The sequence below is a fragment of the Triturus cristatus genome, chromosome 9 (assembly GCF_964204655.1).
Source record: "Triturus cristatus chromosome 9, aTriCri1.1, whole genome shotgun sequence".
Classification (NCBI taxonomy): Eukaryota; Metazoa; Chordata; class Amphibia; order Caudata; family Salamandridae; genus Triturus; species Triturus cristatus.
In genome coordinates, this window is record NC_140592.1 from 353692257 (window position 1) to 353716360 (window position 24104).

Here is a 24104-nt window from a genome sequence, read left to right on the forward strand (position 1 = left end):
ACGTTGGGACATGAGTGGGCTCCAGAGCAGGTCTTGGTTTTGCTGACAGCACCGCTTCCGGTCCAGCACTGAATCCAATGGGCCCAACTGGCACCAAGGGTGTACCCACCTGCGGAAACTAAGTAGAGGCCCCTCCAGAACCTATGGGGCCCGAAGGTGTTTTAGAAGGGTCCACAGCCCAACAATGGGTGCATGGCCTCATAGAATTCTTTTAGTTGGGGGGGTCACTCCTCCTCTGGGAAATAAGGGGATTGCGGAGTCAACCCTGGCTGGGGCTTCACAGAGGCAAGGGGCCTGGAGTATCGACACACCCTCATTTCATCCGAGGATTTGGACAGATGTGGAGTAGTTAAAGACTTCTTCGACCTCCAGTCACTGGACCTTCCATGCAACCGACCAACTGGGAGTCTGTCAAAGATGTCCGTCTGTAATACGCGTCACTTGGTTTTAAACTAGACAGTTTCTTGGGGGACATCCTGTCACACCAGAAGAAAGAATTTCTCCAAAAAGTGTTTGACAAAAAGTCTTAAAGCCAGTCAAAAAGTGATTGAGGGTAGTGCTTCACGGATCCGCTCTATCTGGTGTGGAAAGGAAAGAACTGACATCAGCGCACCAAGAGCAAGACTACTGTTGTAGACAACACAGACTTTGATCTGAATGATGCCACTTACTGGCACACAAGGCTACTGCTCGAACATTTCTGTGGCCAGTCTGACACCTGTGGATAATTCTAAGGTAAGGAATCTGCGACTAGAAATCTCTATCAGTTATCGGTGTATTGGAGCAGCCTTACATTGACACTTTTTTTTACATGTAATTGGTAAATTGTCCTTAAATAGTTTATGAGACAGGCCCTGGATTCAAATATCAGTCCACTGACCTCAAAGGCCCCTTTGAGCAACGATATAGGGACATTACTACATCTAATACTCCTTCAACCAAGCTATGTCTATCTCTAGTTAAAGTGAATACTTGTAAAGCACTAATCAAATATGAAGATTCCAGATGTGGACATTGAACTGCAATTTTAGGTTTGTTCAATGAGTGATCAGAGCAAAACATGAGCATTTTCAGTCCATGAGAGTATGGGAGCATTTCAGATTCGTGTTCCTAGGAAAAAAAAGCAGGGACTATTAATTAATACCCAACTGTGAAGCCTCAGCCAGCTGCGGAAACACTTTGCCAGTGGGCCATTAAGCGGCAGCCAGCGCAGGTAAGTGCAGTAGGAAAGTCGACAGACGATGGAATAGGTAAAATTAAATAAATAAATAAAACCTAATTTGTCGTCTGCTGAATTCCCTCCATGGCCCGCCCCACCCCGCTCCACTGCACTTATCTGTACCGGCTGCGACTGGGGCCAGCCAACACAGAACTGCCATCCCCAGGGTGTCTGAAGGATCACTCTACTTAGGATGAGCCTTGTGCTGTTAATTTTCTCTGAGCAATATATAGAACAATTATAGAAGCATTCATGAAACAGAGATTGTACTCTGCATCAAGGAAATGTAGTACAATTTAAAAGCATGAGAAAGACAATCCCAGGAGCTATGAAGGTCCTTTTTCATTATTTTACGCTTTGCATAAACATGTGCATTACCTGCAGCACACACATTTAGTGTGATATCCATGTTAAAGTTGGTCTTATTTAAGGCAGGCCACAATTTAAAATGGCTCATGAGAAGCCGAAATGGGTTTCTAACTGCTGTATAGTGTTCCTTTCGGGAACCAAACTGCACATGTCCACTTTAATTAAATGCATCATATTTTTTGGTTTCTGTTGGAATGTTTGTCTGTGTTTGTTACTTCAAGAGTTGAATAATGAACCTTGCACTTGATGAGAGAGATAACACTGACCGAATTGTACCATGCCACTACAATATATAAATTGAAGGTCATGCAGCACAGACTCCATTGTGTGGTAGCTGGGAAGAACACTGAAACTCAGTTATTAGGAAATGTTCGATCATTCTCTATTTCAAGCCTTGTTCACTCACCGAATGTTTTCTTTCCAAAAAATCTAAATAATAAAAAAAACTTCTCTTTTTTACAGACACGCGCTTCACATATGTTCAGCGGGATAATGCTATGGAACGCACCACAAAATATTTTTGATTGGTGCTGTTTCAAGTCCTTCATGATAAGTTAAGGGAGTGCTTGCTCCAAAAATCCTTTTCCCACCAAATTATAAAACAGAATTCTGGAGCTGGCAATGTGTGACAAGATCATTTGTACACAGTTGTTGTGTGGTATTTTGTTGTGGTGGTGATGTGTTGTATTCGTATTTAGGATAAAGTGTTGTTTTGTTCCAGTGCAATATTGCTGCTTTGTTATGACTTTGTTTTGTGATGTGTGCTGTTATGATGCACTGCAGGGGCATGGAACATGGTAACATCTTTAAAATGTGTAATCAATCAATCAGTACCTGTAGAGCGCGGCTTATCACCCTTGAGGGTATTCAGGTGCTGTGATGTACGTGTCTATCCTTGACAGTTGCTTTCTGTGCCCCTTTTGTACCACCTGCCAGTTTTGTAGCTAATGTTTTGTAGTATTAATTGAATATGTTATCTTGAATATTTCTAATTTGCATGATTTTGGCATTCTGTTTAAGGGGTGGGGAGTGTGGGGATGTATCTGGAGGAACATGGATCACAGTAACATCTTTAGAATGTGTGATTGATGTACATTTGTTCCATGCCTCTCCTGGAGAGTTGCCCCTTTGTACCAGAAATGCCTTTCTTTGCTCCACAATAAATGCTCTTCATGTAAAGACGGGTGGAATTCATCATTTCATGATGTCATTGTGATATGTTCTCGTGTTTACTTTAGATATCTTAACAAATGCTGCTTGAATTCCTGCCAAAAGCAGTACATTACTTTAAAGTTCCGATGGCAAACCAACCATTTACCACTGGCACCAATCAACCCAAAACTGTTGCACACACTGAAGCTAAACTTACCACTCACAGTGATCATTTTATTTCAAACAGCCCTAAGGGCAATGCCAGGGCTTCAGTACCATTTTTAGACAGTCACTGAAGTCAATACTTCTACCGAGGACCGATGAGCTATACAATAAGATGATTTTGAACCTGTTGACATATGGGTATTTACCATTTGAACGTTTAAATAAAATTTCAACAGTCCATTTTAAAAAACAGAACAATTACAAAATATAAAAAATTGTTCTTTGATTTATCATAGTTCTATGGCAGGATCTGGAGGCGAGGATTAGGCTTTCCCTTTTTCGCTTTTTATTCACAGCAGCCTTCTTTAAAACAGTATGGCATTAAAACAAACTACATATTCCATGGAACATAGGTAAAAACCAGAGAGACAACAGTCTATCCAATTAGGATGTTCCTGTTTGTAAAACAGTCCCCGCAGACACTCCCTCTTCCTCTTTCTTCGCTGCTCCAGCAGCATTCAGATAAGCTCCTCTATATTTTAATTTTATTGAGTACTAATAACATTTTTCTCAGGCCTTGAAAGTGCTTCATGCCTTGCTGCTTTGCCACGCATGTGTTTTATGTGTTCACGCCATCACTGAAGGCTTTTGCAGTCTGCTTAACGCATTTTTCTTTCAAAAGGTGACAGCGGGAGCCTTTCAGCTCCTACGCGGTCTTTCTCTTACCGCGCTAGCAAGCGTGGTGCGTGCAGCTGACCGCTAGGGGCCCTGCACAGTTGCGGGAGCGCGCCAAGCGCGCCTATACCTCCAGATCCCCTGGCGCTCCTCTCCTTCAATGGCCTCACTGAAGTGCGGCCGGCAGATTCCCTAATCTGCCCCACAGCCTTTTCTAGCTGGGCCACTGCAGCTAGATAAGGCTTCGGGGCATGCCAACTGCGAGATCCCTACTGAGCTGAGTAGATCCTTGCTAATTAAAATCAACGCCAAGCTGGGGGATCTCTCCAACTCGGAGGCAGGCACAGTCGCCCAGGGCAACGTTTTGTGGGCCTGTTTATTCGGGAACTGGGTAAATTCGTAAATACCTTCAACTGCCTAGATAAAGCCCAAACATCATCAAAAGGATTTTTAACCCCCGTGTTTTTGCCAATGTCAGCTGAGGAAGGGGGCACTTGTCCGGCCGCTATCCACAACAAGCCTCCAGAGGAGGGGAACCCTGCCGGGGTCAGGATCAAGATTCCAGTCAATTTGAAAACTTCTACCAGACCAGGACCCATGCCGATCGCAGAGACGCCAGAGGTGGCCACAGGGGCCACAACAAGTACAACAACTCACAAGGTGAGAACTCAATGTGTAAAAGGTCTCCGGCTTTGGGGTCGTTTGGCTGAATTCTGGCAGTGCTGGGAACACTCCGTTCATCATCCCCTTTGGTAGTGCTGGGAATCCCTGTCTTAAGACGCTTGGGGCCTTCAAACGGTTTGAGGGTTTCACATAGAGTTCTATGGGACCCCCGCCCAGATCCACTACCCCAGACCTCTGGTCTTCCCACAGGATCAACAGGCTTTGATCAATTTAGAGGTAGTGAGTCTTTTGGAAAAGGGGGCTATCGTCCCCACGTTAAGTCCAGCAGCGGTCTGTGGAGGGAGTTCCGTGGGGCGGAAAGGCGGGGCGGGGCGGGGGAGGGGCAGGGTGGGGGGTACTAAACATGGATAATTGGAGGTAAGTAAACAATTAAATAAATAAAACGAATTTCGTAGCGCGCCCTGCATCACAAAATGCGGTGCAGCGCGCGCTACAAAATTTGTTTTATTTATTTAATTGTTTACTTACCTCCAATTACCATATTCCGGTGTTTAGTACCCCCCTCCCTGCCCCTCCCCCGCCCCGCCTTTCCGCCCCACGGAAATCCCTCCACGGACCGCTGCTGGTTAAGACACCCCACGGGTTCCTCAGCAACCTCTTTTTGGTGGAAAAAAAGGACGAAGGTCAACGTCTGGTGATCAACCTACAGGAGTTCAATGGATGGCTCCTCTATCGTCATTTCAAAATGCAAGGCATTCACCTCCTCAGGGTTCTTCTGAGGAGGTCGGACTGAATGGCCTATTTAGACTTGAAGGATGCCTATCTGACAGTGCCAATTTTCCCACCTCACAAGTGTTTTCGCAATTCAAATGGAAATCCCAGGTGTTCAAGTTCACCTGCCTACCTTTTTTGATTCTCGTCCGCCCCTTGGTGTTTCACCAAGTTGATGAGACCGTTGGCAGAGTTCTTTCGGGCACAGGGTGTGCGACTGATTGTCTATCAATCAATCAAAGAACTTTATTTTTGACCACTATAGATCTTAAAACTACACCATAGAACAAACACTTACAATCACAAATATAAATAAAACATTAAAAATACGAATTCACAGTCCGTTACAATAACAGCACGGTAAAGCAATACAAATTGCATCATTAGGTTGACCATAAAAATTCATCATAAAATACTAATTAAAAAAAATATTATATGCACATAAATAGTAGGCCTGGGCGGTAAATTTCGTTCCGCTTGCGGAATTTGCGATATTTTGACATTTTCGCGTTACGCGGAGAGCGCGAAAATGTCAAAACTTTCGCAACCTGCCGTGAAACTGAAGTATTTTTCTTGTTCGCGCTTTAAAAATGCATTCTCGAGCACGCAGTCGCGACTTACCGGGTTCCTGCATTCGCCGATGAGTTTTCCTATCCGTTCGCGCGCACCACAAGATGTTGGATTGTTGGTAGCCGGTCGCGCTATCCCGTGAAAGTTTGCGATCGCGAACACGTCATTGCAATCGTGAACAGGAAATAAGCATCGCAAGCAAGATGGCCGCGCCCATTAGTGACCGCATGGGCAAGTTGGAGATATATCTCCCCGCGAGCACGCATAAACACATCGCGAACGGGCAGGAAAAGCAATCCCCGCAACTTCGCGAAAGTTTCGCATGCTCGCGGAGATTTTGCGCAATTTCGCGATAATTTGCGAAAGTCAATTTCACAAATTCCGGCCACTCTTAATAAATAGTAAAAAACACACATTCCAGCTTTAGCAAGACCCCACCATACGGCACAGCCTAAGGACTGTCAAGGGACCAGACTGAATTGATCCTAACGGAGGGATCCCATAACACTTGGAGACCACATTTTTAGCCAAAGTAATTAGGCCAGCCTCCTGCCCCATCCTTTTCTGCTAACAGTCTGGGGGTAACAATCAATAGCGATCTTACAATGAAGACCCAAAATGGCTCAGTGATTTCAACGTGCTTCTTCTAGTTGAGAAAAATAAGACAAATCAGTAGATTTCTCACCCAGGAAGCTCTAATACAGGTAGTTCTAGCTATGGTTATGTCCCATATAGACTATGCCAATTCTTTATACCTTAATGTCAATAGAAAATCTAAACAGATGTCTAGAAAAACAAGTGCACTACTCGATGCCCAGGTGGGGCATATTACTATTTAGACATGAATAAGTGACCTAACTATAACGAATATCTTATTGGAAAATGAAACAATTATTCAAGAAGGACACCATAATATAACATTGGAATCATCATCATGGTTGATTCTCCACACTTAGGAAACAAATTAATAACGAAGCTGAATCCATGTGTCCATATGGTTTTTACTCAATGACGAAAAAAAGGTTAATAAAACATTGCTTCTTCTCAGCAAGAATTCACAATTTCGGAAGGCAAATCCCAATGCATTTCGGGCTTACAACTTAGCCCTTCATCAGGGGAATCTCTAGAAACAAACCATACATATATCAATTAAAAAACATCACAAATTATCGCACTGAATTCAGTTATGCTGTACAAGGAAAGCGCAAGGGGATAACATTATGGTCATTACAACAGAAGCAGAGTACCACCACCAAAGAAACCGAAACAACATGGTGATAAATGCCTAAAAAGTGTGTGTGTTAAAGAAAAACCTCAGTGCTCGAAACAGTGCCTAATTAATAACTACGCGAACTATTACACGTGTAACACCATTAGGAAACCACCACCTCAAGAAACCAAAAAGTAAGAGCACTGCCTAAAAAACTGTCCTTTTTTCGCAAAAACAGTGCATACCTGAAAAACTACGATGGGTGAACCACAAATGACGTGTCAGAAGCACAGAGCTAAATGTCTCTGTAACAATCCTGGAGTACCACTGTAAAAAATGCGTGAATTAAACCAAAAGCCTCATCGTAACATCTCATCCACATCATTGCAGAATCAACCAAAAAGCAAAGCTTACCACTAATTCTCACAAAGGTGAGATTAATCAAAATTATCGAACCACGGAAAATATTCTAGTGCAGCTGTGGTTAAAAGCCAACGTACGAACTCTGAAAAATAACGAAACGCGAATTTCAGCATACTGGTAAAAAACCAAGTCTGCTTAGAAGGTTCATTCATGTATAATGCTGATTGCTTATTGTTGTAACTGTATTCTCACTTGATGTAAAGCATTATAGGTCGTGCACCAGTTGCTCTTCTTCTTTTCTTTTTTCTTTCATCTTTTGTATTTCTGCTGTTTATTATTTTTTAGTTATTTTGTACTCAGTTATTTTTTATCCAGTCAGGTTGGGGTTTATATTCTCGCTAGTTTTACTTTGTGGAACTTTTCAAATATGGCGGCCGTGTGATACGGCATAGGCATAGTGGAAATGCTAGTCCTGTTTCCATTACTAAACTCAGATTAAAACACGCCGACGTGGGCGGCTTTCTCGAAGATCCAGCGTTGTTGGTGATTTGGGGTGCAACAGAGTTTGATTAGGTAAGCGATTACGTTGTTTTTGCAATAGATTCTAAGCAGACTTGGTTTTTTACCAGTATGCTGAAATTCGCGTTTCGTTATTTTTCAGAGTTCGTACGTTGGCTTTTAACCACAGCTGCACTAGAATATTTTCCGTGGTTCGATAATTTTGATTAATCTCACCTTTGTGAGAATTAGTGGTAAGCTTTGCTTTTTGGTTGATTCTGCAATGATGTGGATGAGATGTTACGATGAGGCTTTTGGTTTAATTCACGCATTTTTTACAGTGGTACTCCAGGATTGTTACAGAGACATTTAGCTCTGTGCTTCTGACACGTCATTTGTGGTTCACCCATCGTAGTTTTTCAGGTATGCACTGTTTTTGCGAAAAAAGGACAGTTTTTTAGGCAGTGCTCTTACTTTTTGGTTTCTTGAGGTGGTGGTTTCTTAATGGTGTTACACGTGTAATAGTTTGCGTAGTTATTAATTAGGCACTGTTTCGAGCACTGAGGTTTTTCTTTAACACACACACTTTTTAGGCATTTATCACCATGTTGTTTCGGTTTCTTTGGTGGTGGTACTCTGCTTCTGTTGTAATGACCATAATGTTATCCCCTTGCGCTTTCCTTGTACAGCATAACTGAATTCAGTGCGATAATTTGTGATGTTTTTTAATTGATATATGTATGGTTTGTTTCTAGAGATTCCCCTGATGAAGGGCTAAGTTGTAAGCCCGAAATGCATTGGGATTTGCCTTCCGAAATTGTGAATTCTTGCTGAGAAGAAGCAATGTTTTGTTAACCTTTTTTTCGTCATTGAGTAAAAACCATATGGACACATGGATTCAGCTTCGTTATTAATTTGTTTCCTAAGTGTGGAGAATCAACCATGATGATGATTCCAATGTTATATTATGGTGTCCTTCTTGAATAATTGTTTCATTTTCCAATAAGATATTCGTTATAGTTAGGTCACTTATTCATGTCTAAATAGTAATATGCCCCACCTGGGCATCGAGTAGTGCACTTGTTTTTCTAGACATCTGTTTAGATTTTCTATTGACATTGTTGTATACAGGTGGCTGGCAGTGCCATCTTTCAGGTGCACACTAAATTGATAGAAATGTCAATTACTTTTGAGTAAACATTAACATTATAGTTTAAGTTTGAGAATTTTGAGTGCATACTTAGCTGCTTTTGTTTCAATTGATAATTCTTTATACCTTGGCACCCCAGCCTACTTAACTAAACGACTGCAACTGGTACAGACCCAGGCAGAGAGACTGATTTTTCAGCAACATAGGTTGCAACATGTCATGCCCCTCATGAGGAAGCTGCACTGGCTCCCTATGGCTCAGAGTTGCGCCTTCAAGGTTGGATGCCTCATCTTTAAATCCTTGAATGGCAGGAGCCCTAAATTGGTTGACATTCTTATTCCAAGGCACATTCCCATGCGTAACCGACGCTCTGCTCACATGCATCTATTGTCTACTCCCGCCTTCAAACTGAAGCATGTTGGTGGTGCTAGGTTTGCTGTACTAGCCCCCAGATACTGGAACTCCCAGCCTTCTGAGATTAGATCTTGCACAGACCTCATGAGCTTTAGAAAGCTCCTCAAGACATGGCTGTTTAGACAAGCATATGAGTAAGTCACCATGGTTCCGGCACCCCTTAGAGCAATGCCATGAAACCAAGCCGGTGTACGTGCGCTTTGCAAGTACCGTTTAACATAACATAACAAGGGCACACTTGGCACGCCTGATATCTCGACGATGTTTTCCTTGTGAATCAGTGTCCTTGAACTCTATCCCTCCAACTTCAGATGGCCATAGATGTACTGGAGTCGCTGGGCTTTGTAATCAACACGCACAAGTCCTCCCTGATCCCGTCCCTATCCATTCAGTTTTTAGGGTTCCTAGTCAACTCGGTAGAGGCGACCCTCAGTCTCTCTCCTCCAAAATTGTCCAAGATCAGACACAAACTACGGAGGCCCCTGGCAAAACCCCAAATCACTCTATGGTAACTGGCCCGCATAGTGGGGCTGCTCTCTGCTTCCATTCAAGCAATATTCCCGGAGCCCCTCCACTACCGGGCATTACAGTGCTTAAAAATAATGCATCTCCAGAAAGGGCCTCTCCTATTCCCAGCTGGTCGCGCTCTCTGCGGAGGTGAAAGATGAGATCAGATGGCGGATCTCCCATATGGAGGTATGAAATGGCAGAGCAATCTTTGGCTCCCAACCCGACCTAGTGAACAAATCTGACGCCAGTGGCTCGGGATGGGGCAGTCGCTATGGCGAGTTCTCCACCGGAGGAAAATGGTCTTCCGACAAACAATCCCTTCATATCAATTGCCTAGAGTTGATGGCAGGCTTCTTCGCCCTCAGGTGCTGGACGAAAGACAGGGTGCGGTGCTCAGTCCTACTAAAGATTGAAAACATGGCGGCATTCTGTTACTTCAATCACATCGGGGGCACTCGATCAGAGGCTCTGTCGGATCTGCCCGGACTCTGTGGACGTGTTGGTTGACCAAACACACATCTCTGGCGGCGGAACATCTCCCGGGCCAAGCCAATCAGATAGCGGATTGTCTCTCTCGTTACTGGAGGGACGCTAGCCTGTGGAAATTGAACCCCTCGGCCTTCAATCAGCTTCAAGAACGCTGGGGCTCATTCTGAAAGGACCTCTTTGTATTCCGCCTGGACTTTCAGGTGCAGAGGTTCTGCAGCTGGCGACCAGACCCCCTGGCAGTGGCGACGGACGCCTTCCTTCACGACTGGAGCCTGGAACAAGCATATGCGTTCCCTCCATTTGAGATGATCATGCGACTGTTGGCACAGGCAGAAGGCAGATCTGGTTGTGATCATTCCAACATGGGAGGTCACAAGCCTGGAATCCAGTGATGAGGGAACTTTCCTGGGATTTTCCAAACCCTATATCCCTAGATCCAGATCTCCTGAGAGATCTCCAGGGCAATCCTCATCCCTTGATACTGGCGGGTTCCCTCCGGCTAATGGCATGGAGGATTATCGGGAACGATGGAAGTCCCGGGAATTTCAGCGGAGGCTGCTGTGCTCCTCGCCGAAGCGTGGGCCGATAGTACCACCAGACAATACAAATCGGCCTGGTCTAGATGGGTATGCTGGTGTCTTCAACGCCAAGTGGATCCCGTGGGGGCAGAGGTTGTATACATCCTGAATTTCTTGGCGAACTTGGCCTCGCAGGGCTTAGCCTATAAGTCCATTAACACCTTCAGGTCTGCAATCTCAGCGGGACATCTTCCCATAGATGGCCATCAGGTAGGGGAGCACCCTTTGATATGCAAACTCCTAAGGGGTATTAGATTATCTCTCCCTCCGGAACCCAGATATTCGGTGCTATGGGATGTGAATAAGGTGCTGAATCTATTCATGTCTTGGACCTCCAATAGGTACTTGTCTAGAAAACGATTGTTAGCCAAACTGGTGATGTTGCTTTGCCTCATATCCTGCAGCAGGGCCTCTGACGTGCAGGCTTTGGACATTACAGGTAGGATTTTTACTCCATAGGGGGTAACATTTCATATTTCTTGCAAAGCGTAATGCAACGCCTGAGTGGTGTCCTATCCAGAATTTCAGGGAGTACCAAAATGATGTGTGGTCTGGGCTCTTAAAATGTATGAAGCGGTCACGGATGAACTTTGTCCCGATGGGAAAAAACAGATGTTGATTGCTTTAACCAAACCTCACAGAGCAGTTTCCTCCCCTATAATTGCCAGATGGATAAAATGGGTGATGCAGCAAGTGGGGATTAATACCGCTCATTTTGGCACCCACTCTGTCAGAGGAGCTGCAGCTTCTAAAGCTTTTTCCCTGGGAGCACGATTAGAAGATATCCTCAACGTAGCAGATTGGTCATCCGACTCTACTTTTAGAAGGTTTTACTTCAAACCTATTTCTTCTCTGGCAACCTTAGTGGTGAATCAGCTTTAAACTAGGGCTAATCCTCGCCTCCGGGTCCTGCCATAGACTGAAATATTTCCTAGCTATCATAACAAAAAGTTTCAATTCTATTAAGGACACGGAGGCGAGGATTAGCCCACCCATTCAGCCTGGGGCTGGCACCCACCCACAGTGAGTGCTGGAACTCAAAGTTATGACGGGATGAGAATGTTTACACATAACTTGACTTTACGTATTCTGCTTGTTAATGTCTGCACCACGTTATTAATGATTATCTTGCAAATGTTTATGAGGTTCTGTTATTAAAGTGAGAGATTGACATACATAGGAGAGAATATCTCAAACTTCTCTTTATGCATCTTTCCAGGATCGGAGTCCAATAAACAGGAGTAGTCTTCAAATGGAGTTGCTGTATCCACAGGAAGAAAGAGGAAGAGGGATCGTCTGCGGGGACCGTTATACAAGTAGGAGCATCCTGATTTGATAGACTGTTTTATCTCTGGTTTTTCCCTATGTTCCAGAGAAAGTGTAGTTTGTGTTAATGCCATACTGTTTTAAAGAAGGCTGCTGTGAATAAAAAGCAAAGAAGGAAAAGCCTAATCCTCGCCTCCGTGTCCTTAATAGAATTGAAACTTTCCGTTATGATGGCTAGGAAATGTTTCATTCTATGAAGTTTTTTTTGTATTACCAGCACATCAGGCATCTTTCCCTTGTAGAACAATCCTAATATTACAACCAAAATCACAAATCATGAAAGAAGGAATGAGATGAAGAAGGTAAAATCAAGTTGTAAGATCTTTACTACTCTGTGTGATTTTCCTTTTTTAACCTCTAGACCAAATGTGGCCTCATCCACAGTTTATGTGCCTCATTTATAGGTGGGATGTAATGAAAAATTTGCTTCAAATCAGTAGGCTTCCCACCGTCCATATCTCAATTTCCACCTCTTAGTTTCTAGGGCAGAGCAACAGTTGCTTTGAAGATCGGAAAGCCTTGCTGGGGAGAAAGCCACCTCTGCAACTCTACCTGCATGCTTCAAAAGGCCTGCCCTGTTTAGGACAGGAAGTTTCATGCTATTTTTTTGCAGTGGGCAACTATATGTTGGGCAGAAAAAAAACCAATGTGCCCTATGGCCTGGCAAAAAAAACACTGAGATTCAGAGACATAGCTGTTCTCGTTTTTTATAAACAACTTAGAAGAGCACAGAGCAGCTGCTATTACAGGCCTATGAGCCCACAGCTTTTTTTCTGTACCTTGTTGCTTAGTAAAACTTTGGAAGAAGACTTTTCTATTTCAAAAGATGAAGAATCAATGTATGGAGGTATTCAATAAAAAATATTATATGAACCTCAAAGAAATACAATGTAAATATATGTTCATTCATTTTGTACGTTATTCTGTCCATATAGTGCACAACTGTTTGGAGGTATGCAATAAAAAATATTATATGAACCTCAAAGAAATACAATGTAAATATATTTTCATTCATTTTGTACGTTATTCTGTCCATATAGTGCACAACTGTTGATTTAAGGAGTATATCATTAACTTCCCAATGTATCCTCTCTCTGTTTTACCACATGTACCTATCTCTCAATGTGGTGACTTCTCTCTAATGGTTATCACTTCCTGTTCATAAAATTTGCCTACCAATGGTTTCGGTTACTCTTTTCTTGTCCAACATACTATATACTTTCTAACTCTAAACTTGATCGCGGGTCAAAAATGAAACTGCCCATTCAGCACTCTTACCATCAGATTTACGGTACAGCCCACCTTCTTGTTTTCGGTCTCATCACCTTTCATGCAGTCTCTGCAAAATAGGACTACAATTAGGCATTCTCATAAAATAACATATGTGTAGATATACATTATCTTTGAGGAAATATTTCTTACTTTAGTAACATTTGTTTTGATGCGTGCTAAGTGCCTGGAAAGTTTCCTGAGGGGTTGTTCTGTCATAAATGTGACAGATATCCTGTCTGCATTATTACAAGTGCCAGAGGATATAATGCATTTGTAATGTGGCAGATTCTGAATTTAAATCAGGACCTTAATTCCAACTGAGCAGATGATCATCACATTAATGATGATAATAATAATGATAACCAACAGCATACATTTGCTCCCAAGACCTTCTGTTGTTAAGTACTTATAACCACACCAGGACACTGAGAAAGTCAAGACTGTAAGTGAATGAAGAGAGGTGAAAAAGATTATGTGAAGGGAATCATAGCATCTTTAGAATCAATGTAATTTTTTTAACTAATGAATATCCTTTCCTCTGTAGACTGATTTTATTTTTCTTAATGATTTACTTAGTAACCTCACACAATGTGGATGAGGAAACCCCAGGAAGTGCTATCTGATGACATGTTGTGATCAATATCAAAACTTTGAATCTAGCTTATGAGACTAGAGTAGGCAATAACTTTTCAAACAATATGTAAAATAGATAAACACCCTGATTACAAATGAAGGGCTTATTCAGTCTTGCTTGAAAACTCTAGTTTGCACCTGAAACAAGATTCCAGGTTGGGCGTTACTTACGAATGAGTACATTGTGTAACTTGAGTAGGGTCTTCTTGACAAATACCATAAAGTTCTAATTTGTCCACCATAGAACTTGTTTCAGGGTGTGAAAATCTGGCTCACTGCAGAGGTGGGGAATTGTACGAGCAGAGGGAAGTTAGAAAGTGCTGCTGCCGAGAACATCAGACATGCAACTACAACCATTACCACATTAGAGTAGCAGACCCTCTACATAAGCAGCCCAGCTTGTTACCTTTCATCAGGCTTGATTCCTAGAACTTCAGCGGAAAATATATGAATTATAGATGATAAGACAAACTCACTTGGCAGAGGAGACATTTTATATCGTACCTGTAGTCCAGGAGACGCTCCATTAGCCGTGTGACTGAAGTGACAAAAGACACTCCTGTCTCTCTCCAGGTTTCTTGCTCAATCTTCTCCAGCAGGCTAATAAAAGTAAGAAGTAGACGTGAAATATCCAGCTACCAGGACCCCAACCACAATCCTCTGCTAGTATGCACCCAAGGAAGCACAGGCATCGCCACTCACCCACCACAAGCTAGTAAAACAAGAGAGAGCTTAAGGGAAACATAAATACATGATGACCTGCCAAAGTATAACATGCAACACAAATCTCTCTTCTACTCATGATAGCACTTGGTAGTTAAATTTGAACAAATCAAGGACATTGTGAATTGATGTGCAACAAAAATAACGTAAAAGAGGGTTAGCATTGGATAGAGTCAAATTGAAATATGCCCACAATCACAGTCCATCCAGAACTGTGAGTGATGAAAAACATGACAAACAGAAACACACGAATTTCAATGCATGTTAATTCTTGTGTTTTCCCTACCCTGTTTAAACTGAGTTAATACATTTATACTGACATTTCAAATACAGAGCATATGCTTACACACAGGCACAGCACCATCAAAAAGAACACACATTTTTGACTTCGTCTTCACAAAACAACATGTGGAAAATTAAACTCTAATTAATTAACAGGCACTAATTAAAGCACCAAGTGCATCACAAATGTGATATCTAAATAGAAAATATAAGTTATTTGACCCAAGTTTAATTAAAAATAAAAGAAATGCATAAAAACTAACAAGATCGTAAAAGCCTGAATAATTGAAATACAATTAACTCTAATTGTTTAGAACTGTGATTAGGCTGATGCTTAAAAGGCAGAGAGATGCAGAAGCTCCAAAAAATGCACATCAATTGTAAAGGTTTTTACAAGCGAGCGCGGAGCTCTTGAACATAGCCTGCTTAGAGGCACAGGTTAACAAGGGCAAAGACCGCCCACTTAAACTGTAGACATTCACATAAAGAGAAACACTGTCCACTTATAGAGTAAAAGGTAACAAAGGACAGACAGCTGACATAAACTGTACAAGATCACAGAAGCACAAACACAGTCCACTTAAACATCAACCACTGACAGTGCTAGGTCTTACCTTGGGTAGGGGCCAAACAGCTGGGTGCTACTCCAGAAAGCAGCAGGGGATAAAGACAAGTGGGTTTTATATTTTAGAAACACACTGAGTACCCCTACTACCAAAGATCATGTCAGGCAGCATTACCAATGTAAGATAAAAAGTATGCCTTTATTAACCATGCAGCACCAACCGTGCCAAGTATGGCACCTCTTGCTGGTATAGGTTTAGGTAGTGGAAGTGATACCTTCCCATAACAATGCCCTACACTACTAGCAGCTAAAACGTATAAACAGTTTTAAGATGTGGAAGGTAGCATTCTTCCTTGTACTATCATTAAGTGTGGGTATTGGAAAACTTTCAAGGGAAACGTGGCCTATATCCTGCTTTCCTACAGCTCAAACATTGGAAAGCAGCGATTCTTTACCTGTGTTCCGCGGACCCAAAAATGAGTATACATCCATATTAAAGCACAATGTAAGATAGCCATTTTTTAAAAACTGTAAATGTGAAGGAATTTGAAATTGGTGGGTGCTAATTAAGTTGATATCCTTAGTTTGATTTGTGGTAGCAGGGCAGGTACAGCAAACAGAATCTAGTATGGACAATTGATGGACTCAATTGACACACTGGCATGCACTGACTAAAAGAGAGCATGCATTGGGAGCAAAAAAACCAAAGTGATAGGGTGATACAGTCAAGGGGAGGCAGATCCATGCCGGTTTTCCAGGATACCTGCATAACAATAAATTACAAACAAATAACCTAAATGCTACCTACTTTCTTAGTCGCTGGTTAGCCTAAAAACCTGACATGGATCTGTCCTACCACGTCTAGTGCTGAACACCGCTGCTATATTGCAAACAATGGAACGATGGGAACCCGCCAGTGTTGGTATGTGGTGTGTGCACTGAGGTGTGGAAATAAACCAATCTGTAGCAAAAACAGTATATATTTTGTCCATTGGGAAAACAAGGCAGCATCTGTGAGGCTCTCCACAACCACAACATTACCCACAACTGTAACATGAGTACTGTACCACAGTACCAGCAGCAGTGAAGGCAAATGAAGGACTGAACGCTTCAAGAATATATTTGTGCATCATGCAAGGGTACCACTGTGTGTGCATCAATTATGCCATTCTATGGGATAGTGCTGTGAAAGAATAAGCACTGATCCCACACAAGTGTAGGAAACCTCTTGGGCCAGCAAACGTATGCAGCTTACATTATTCTCTCATTATCTGGAAATCAGTATAAGTTAAGTTTCCTAAGTGCTCACAACAATTGAAGGGATGTCTGTGCATGCTGGAGCTTGAATGGAGATGATGGATGGTATTAGCTCCATCTCAGGAAGCCTGGCATCTACGCAGAGGAAGGAAGCCTTCTCCAGGTAAAATGGTGCACAATGGTTCAATGGTAGTTGGGCAAGTACAGATTCCAATCATATAATATTGATTGTGATCTCACCAGTATGATGATTCTTTGTACACTATCACAATGACATCACACTATGATGCTCAGAGCTCAATAAAATGCTTTAATGGGGCAGAGCTCTCAAAAGTAGAGCTTTCTCGGAAGAGCTATCCAGACCTTCTTACTAGCATTCACACCACTATGTATGACAGAGAGATGACAAAAGCGTCTAAAATACACCAGTATTTCACAATAAAAGAGAGATGACAAAAGCGTCTAAAATACACCAGTATTTCACAATAAAACTGGAAGGCTCTTTCAAACTCTAAATATGCAAGACCATTTAATCAATTACTACACAGCGTTGCCAAACATATTCACAGATTTATAAGAAAATCCAGCAGAACTTATAGAATGAAGAATACAGGTATAAGAACAACTTTATATTTGTGAAATGTTCTATGTTAACCCCTTCGCCGCGGCGGAAATTCCGCCACGGCGCTGGGGGGGTTTGGGGGCACAGCGGTGGCGCGGTGCTCATGACGGAACCGCGCCGCCATGAGCCACGGGCGAGCTGTGCTCATGACGGCGTGCTTCCGTCATGACTCCGCCCACTCTCTAATTCGCCCGCACAGGCGGAGAATTCGAGCCGCGTGGGAGGAGCGGCCGCCAACGGCCGCTCCATGACGGAACCACACCGTCATGAGCACACGGCGCCCGTGTCTCATGACGGCGTGGTTCCGTCAAGGGCACAGAAGGGGTTAACCTTTTTAGGGCATCAATTCCATGAGAAAGGCCAACCTCAGAAAGATTGCAGTCTTATGAGGCCACAACTATTGTGTGATTGAAGCAAGTAGTACATTTCCAAAAATTTGATTAGCAAATAAGTTGAGAGCTGAGTTATCTGGAGGGGACTCCTAAAATTCGATTCTAGGATGTGATAAATCCGAAGCTTTTAAGGTAAATTGTACATGACTATGCAATCTTTATGGACGGGCTGCTAGGGACCGCCATAATAGCTGTTCCCTATCCCGCTATGCTTAAGTAACAATCCGTTTAACTTGGCATTTTAATGACGCATAGTTTTGCACACCTGCACTTTTACAGGGGGAAATGCCATGGTCCATTTAGCACGTTGCATATACCAGCCTCAGTTCAGCATATAAGCACGTTAACTATAGCGATCTATTTATGTAAACTCCAGCGGCCCGCATGGCAATTTTGCACTTTCCATAGTAGGGAAAAGATCAGTCCCTGAGCAGCCATTTTGATCCATTTAACATCTCTATTTGGCACATTTTTTTTATTTATAAAGGAAGGGAAGTTAAAAAAAGTGAAGGACAGGCTATTCGCTGGCCAATGGCAGAAGTAGATGTATGACAAATGTTTTTAGTCGTTGTTGTACGCATCTTTTTAACCTTGTTAAATTGCATGTTTGGTCACGTTTATGGTTTTAATTGACTAATAAACAACTTATGCAGCAAGTAGTACATTGAGATCCCACTAGTGAAATGGATAATGCATAGAAGCTAGGGCGAAGTACTACAGCTGACAACTAATGATGTGAAGAGTCCATGTAACTGGTAAGTGTGACAAAAAAAACATTACTGTAACAATGAGGATACATAATGATAAATAATCAATTTTCTGTACTATCCAAAATAGCAAGATCTCAACAAATTGACCGTATTTTTCCTCTTATAGTCTTTCTTTTCTTGCAACACATATTCTTAAACTTTGATTGTCGTGATGCCCATTTAAGAGTAGAGAAAGAGAAGGATGCTTGCAAGAGTTTATTATCCATCTAATATGTGAAACATCTGTGTTTTCATTGTTTGGCCTCTCGTTTTGGGACTTTACAGTGGTCTCGGACCCACTCATGGATCCTCACCCATTTTAAACTCTTGGTAAAAAGGTTCTGACTAGTAACCTATTGTGCCTGCTTTTGAAATTAAGGCCAGTTGGTATGCAGCTGCGGTGAGGTTCTGCGCATTTTGCGTTTGTACACATAGGCAGACTTAGCAAGAAGACTGTTGCCCTATTCAGTGTGACATCTGCGCAGTAAATTAATGTGAATTTGGTTAGAGACCGAAAAAGGAATGAAGCATCCCCTTTTCTGTATTTAATGTGTACTCTATATATAAATTGGTCTTTACTGTTATCTCCTGATAGGAGTATGGTACAAAGGTCAGTTGCTGTCTTGCACCCAAGCTAGTGGGCCTGTTTGTGAGTCAGCACAGATAAGCATATCACTGGGTGCTGGAGCATGCCACCTGGTGCACAAAGACTCAAAACGTGTTAAACTCGGCCCAGCCTGCCGGAGATATCCTTAAACAGGGTACACGACTTAAAAAAAAGAAGTGGGGGGACTAGTCAATTTAGGCAATCTGCAAGTGACATCATGGTGCATGCATCACGACACGTGATATAGCATGTGTCATTACTGGAAGTGACATTACAAGAAGTGACACCAGATATTAAGACCTCCTACATATGTTTATCAGGTATAGCCTCAAAAGTGGTGCAATGCAATGCTGACGCAAAATCTCGCTCTCAACTAATACATTTGTGTTTTTTAAAACCATGCCAAAAGGAAATTGGCAAAAAGGAGAAGCATGGTAGTAGATCTGTTCAGCTTAATTGGTTGCAGAGATTGCATTTTAAAATATTTAATGGGGTTAAGGCAACTGTTGCAGAGATCATTGTGTGTCCAGTACATAATAACGTTAAAATAACTTTGGAGAGTGACGCTTTTGCTGGAGAGATCTGTGTTTTGTATAATCCCAGATTTGAATCAAAGTAGTATAGAAGATTAATGTGTCTCCTGCTAAGCACATCGTGTAACATGCAGATGACAGAATTGTATTTTATGTAGATAGGCAAGGGGTTTACTGCTTTCAACACAGAGATCATTTTGTTAATTGCAGTTCAAAACTTTTAATTCTTCAAATTTAGCACAGTGAGATAAGGACATGTGACTCCTACACTTTGTAACCCTCACTATCTTATGTAACACATCTTGTGCATTGATTTACACACTTACAGGATTTATTGTCTATATGTAATGTGTATGGTAGTTAAGGCCCTCTCACACCCTGCATTGGGATGAGTAGCGCTGTAAAAGAATTAAGTTTGTGCTATTTAAATTGTTATTTGTGTAAATACTGGGACAGACCACCACATCTGACATTATTATAGTGCATACACTTATTAACAGGGACTGAACAAAAAGCATGCCTCTCTTAAGTACATGTGAAATGATAACCAGCTGTGTGCTTTTCTTTGCCCTCCTTTGCATTTAAGTATAAGGTTCCAGACTGCGTCCAGTCAGGCTTTTCAATCAAAAGGAGGCAATATGGCCCCTCAACTTCGGCCAATATCTTTGACGCACCTGGAGGTGAAAATAAAGAAGCCTCCCTCCCTGCCTGCACTCTGCTGCTGGTAATGGAAAGCAGACGAGGTGCAGGCACTGCTAAACGTGTCCCGGGTCTGAAAGTTACTCTCGGACAAGTTCAGCAAATTTCTGTGGGGCTACCTTCTTGGCAATGTGAACAGCATCTAACCTGTGAAAATTGTGGGTACCCGCCTGTACCCCTGACTTGTGCCCTGTCCTCAAAAGACTTGTTCTTGTCTCTCATCATGAGTGTCTAGAGGGCTTGGATCACCCAGCCGAGCAAAACAACCCAATCACAATCCCTCATTTTTGATGAGTTGAGACTCAGCCCCCCCAAAGACCTTGGACCGTACCCAAACTAATTTAAACAAACGTTGGCAAAGCATATCGATTTTAATTTGGCAATTCTGTGGTTGTTGTTATGGGCTTTGCCAGTGCCTGATGCTTTTAAAAATGTGCCAGCACTAGCAAAGTCAATTAAGATGGTCAGCCATCTTGAAAGCCTATTTCATATACTTTCAAAATGGCCTCCACATTGCTTGCAGCATAGTAGCATGAAGCTACATGGTAGCCAATAATGTTTTCATGCTTTCAACATGACCGACATGTTATGTGATGTAACATGACATGACACAATGTGGCGGGGTGGAGAGAGAGAGAGCCTGAGGATGGGAGACAGTCATGTGGAGGGCAGAGAGTTAGCGTGACACTAAACACCAGAAGTGCTCGGTATGGGACAGTTGGAGGAAGGGAGTGTGTTAGGAGAGTGAGGCGGTGGCGTAGCGATAGTGGTATGGTTGCTGATGCTTGCATGGTAAATTGAGTCCCATCCAATGGGTGGACAGTACAAAGTGACCATAATGTGGGTGCACTGGGCCACAAAGATCCGTGGGTCCCAAAACCTGCTGTCTTATTGATAACTATATTCCTGGAAACAAATGGGGAAGCAAAAAGCATGAGTATGCTCTTTGTAAACAAAGCAAGAGCAAAAATCAGGACACATCTTCTAAACGAGTATTAGGAAACAAATGTACCACATAAAAAAAACGAAAAATATATTCTGTAAAATCAGAGGTGGATCAATATCAAGGATTAAAAAGAAACGCTTTGGTGATGTGACAAACACACGACTAGGGAGTAAAACCATTCAATAAACAGCAGGAAACTAAATTAGACAAGAAAGCCAGTCAGCAGTGTGGTACCAAAATACTGAGGCCAAAGAAATGTCTTACAAAAAGAGTGTCCTAAATATTGTTTACAAATATATACCCCAATTGGAGTCTGAAAACCTACCTCCAGTGGAGTGATATTTTTGTAAATTATTTTTAGGGCACAATATTTATGTGAGACAATATTTTTGTTGTAAATACAACCCTTCCATTCACGAGCCAGGGGCTGAGTCAAATCCCACTTTATGTAGCATTGTACAGCATGCATTCTGTGACAGAAAGCTGGAGTAGTCTGCCAAGACAGCAAAAAATCATTCCACTTAAGAGGTATGGGGTTGCTGGCATCATCTCCCATATTTCCAGAGAGCCCCAGGGCTGTGTGCTGTAGGTCTATGATGTGGAAGGTCTACCACGCATCCTGAGCACATCCATGCTCTTCTTCCGATCTCCATGCGTGAATCGAGAAAAGTAAGAGTGCGAGATACACGTGAGGTTTTCACTTGTCTATAAGAGGCAGAATTATTGTCCAGAAGGGAAGACAGGAGACCACGCAGTCCTGGGACTGCTGTGTGGTGTGCAAAGTGGGGTGCCTCAAGTGAAGTAGGGGCACCCACTCTAGCACCATTGGTCTCATGGTCACTTAAAAACAAAATCGCAGGTAAAGGATTCCCATGCCAGCTGTAATCATATCAATGAGTTAGGAATAACTACCTAGGGCAAAGGAACACCCCATAAACTTGTGGGGTATAACAATCGGAATATTTTTCTGTGGTGCTCCCATAGTGGCAGGGGAACCCACAAATTGTTGGAGTAAATACCAGTGGTCTGTTTTTACTGTGACTGCCTTGACAAACCAGTAGGCCAAATGCTTAATAACTGCTTATCTTTGAGTGGTTTGTTGTATGTAAGTACAGTGAGAATTGATGTTTAATGGATAACATCTGATGGTGTGCAACCAGTTCAGTGTGCCTCAGAAATACGGTGAGATTAGGGGGTTAGCTGACCACTGTGACTATTACTCAGTGTATATGTTGTTCACCCCAGGTAGTTTGAGAAGCGCCTTCTTAAGAGATGAACTAATTGATTTTCCCAGTTACCATTTTTAGGTTTCGTCTGCACAGGGCTTGCGCTGTGCTTGTGAAATCTATTGTGTTTATTATAAATCTTAAAAGGGGCTTACATCCCACCCTTACTTTTTATTGGTACTTGTTTCCTCCGTTTCTATTGGCTGTCGCACACTATTTCCTGTTATTCCACATGTGTTTGCTCTTATATGTGTCCCAAGGTCCAAGTACTCCTTTTCATTGGCCGAACTTCTTTGTGAGATTGCTCTCTTAGGAGTACTTGTGCAGGATGTTGAGCAGACGCCGAGACTCAAACTCGGCTCCCCAGCTCCAAGTTCTACAGTTCTGGCCCTTACACCATATCCTCTGTCCTGCCCCTTCTCTTCTATTTTCAGTACTCTTGTTTGGCAATCAAGGCTGAGTCACTTCGCTGCTGCTTTTCACAAACCCCCCTAAAAGAGGCCCCCTTCTCAGCCTACGGCTAATGTTCTGACTAACCCCCTAGCATCTGCTGCTGTTGTTACAGATAAACGCTATTGTATCTTTTGTTGCAGTCTAAAGCTCTCTTATACCTCAATTTTTGTTAGAGTGATACAAAAAACTGTTAAACAGATATATACATAAAGAATTATTAAATTTCAGCATCTCATTCTCCTCAGAGGAGGTACAGCCAGCCACACTGCAGAAACCTGCCTAAGTGCGGCCCCCCCCACATTCAGCAATCGAGGCTTGGTCACTTCGCCGCCGCTCCTCGCAAACCTCCCTCAATGCAGCCACCCTCTCACTCTACAGCTGCTGGAAGTGTCTCGTTTTCCGCAGAAGAGGTACAGCCAACCAGAGGGCAAGAGCCGTGCTGCGAGGCACCGGTCATGACAAGTCATTCAACTTCGGCTTCATCTCCATGAACATTCGCTAAGGCAGCCGCATGGACAACCTTGTTGCATAGCCCAGCAGGTGCAGTGGCACAGGGGCCAAAAGCTCAAGGAAACCCACTGGACGCCGATTATAGCTATATGTTGCTACTAAGCAAGCAGTCACAAGTGCAGTTACCTTGCAGGCATCAGGACCATGATTTGGAATGTGCAGAGACTGCAGTGGCACAGGGACCAAAAGTTCCAGGAAGCCCACTGAACACTGATTATTGCTATATGTTGCTACTAAACAAGCAGTCACACGCACAGTTACCTTGCAGGCACCAGGGCCATTACAAAATCCCATCAGACTACAAATCTTTGAAATCACTTAAACACCTTAATAATTGATTTATATCTTAAATAATTGCTGTCCAAAGTGTTCACACAAAGTAGTCCCATGGCTTTTGAATTCAGGTCAGTTACACTCCCTGCCTTCTGCAACCGGGGCTGTGCCATTTCGTTGCCGCTACTCGTAAATCCCCCTCAACGAGCCCCTCTCTTAGTCTACGGCTCATGTTCTGACTGACCCCCTCGCATCCACTGCTGTTGTTACAGATAAACC

At 42.7% G+C, this 24104-nt stretch overlaps 1 protein-coding gene across 3 annotated transcripts in view; it reads right to left on the reverse strand.

Annotated features, from left to right (window-relative positions):
- DOCK3 (dedicator of cytokinesis 3) overlaps positions 1-24104 on the reverse strand; it is a 1365978-nt gene that overhangs the window by 146738 nt on the left and 1195136 nt on the right. For 2 of the 3 annotated variants that reach the window (XM_085625129.1, XM_085625127.1), the window contains exons 34-36: positions 15608-15634; positions 14493-14588; positions 13362-13422 (exon numbers count right to left, since the gene is read on the reverse strand). In XM_085625129.1, the coding sequence (XP_085481255.1) occupies positions 13362-13422; positions 14493-14588; positions 15608-15634 (184 nt within the window). The remainder of the gene's footprint in view (positions 1-13361; positions 13423-14492; positions 14589-15607; positions 15635-24104) is intronic. The other variant, XM_085625128.1, reaches the window with a different exon arrangement.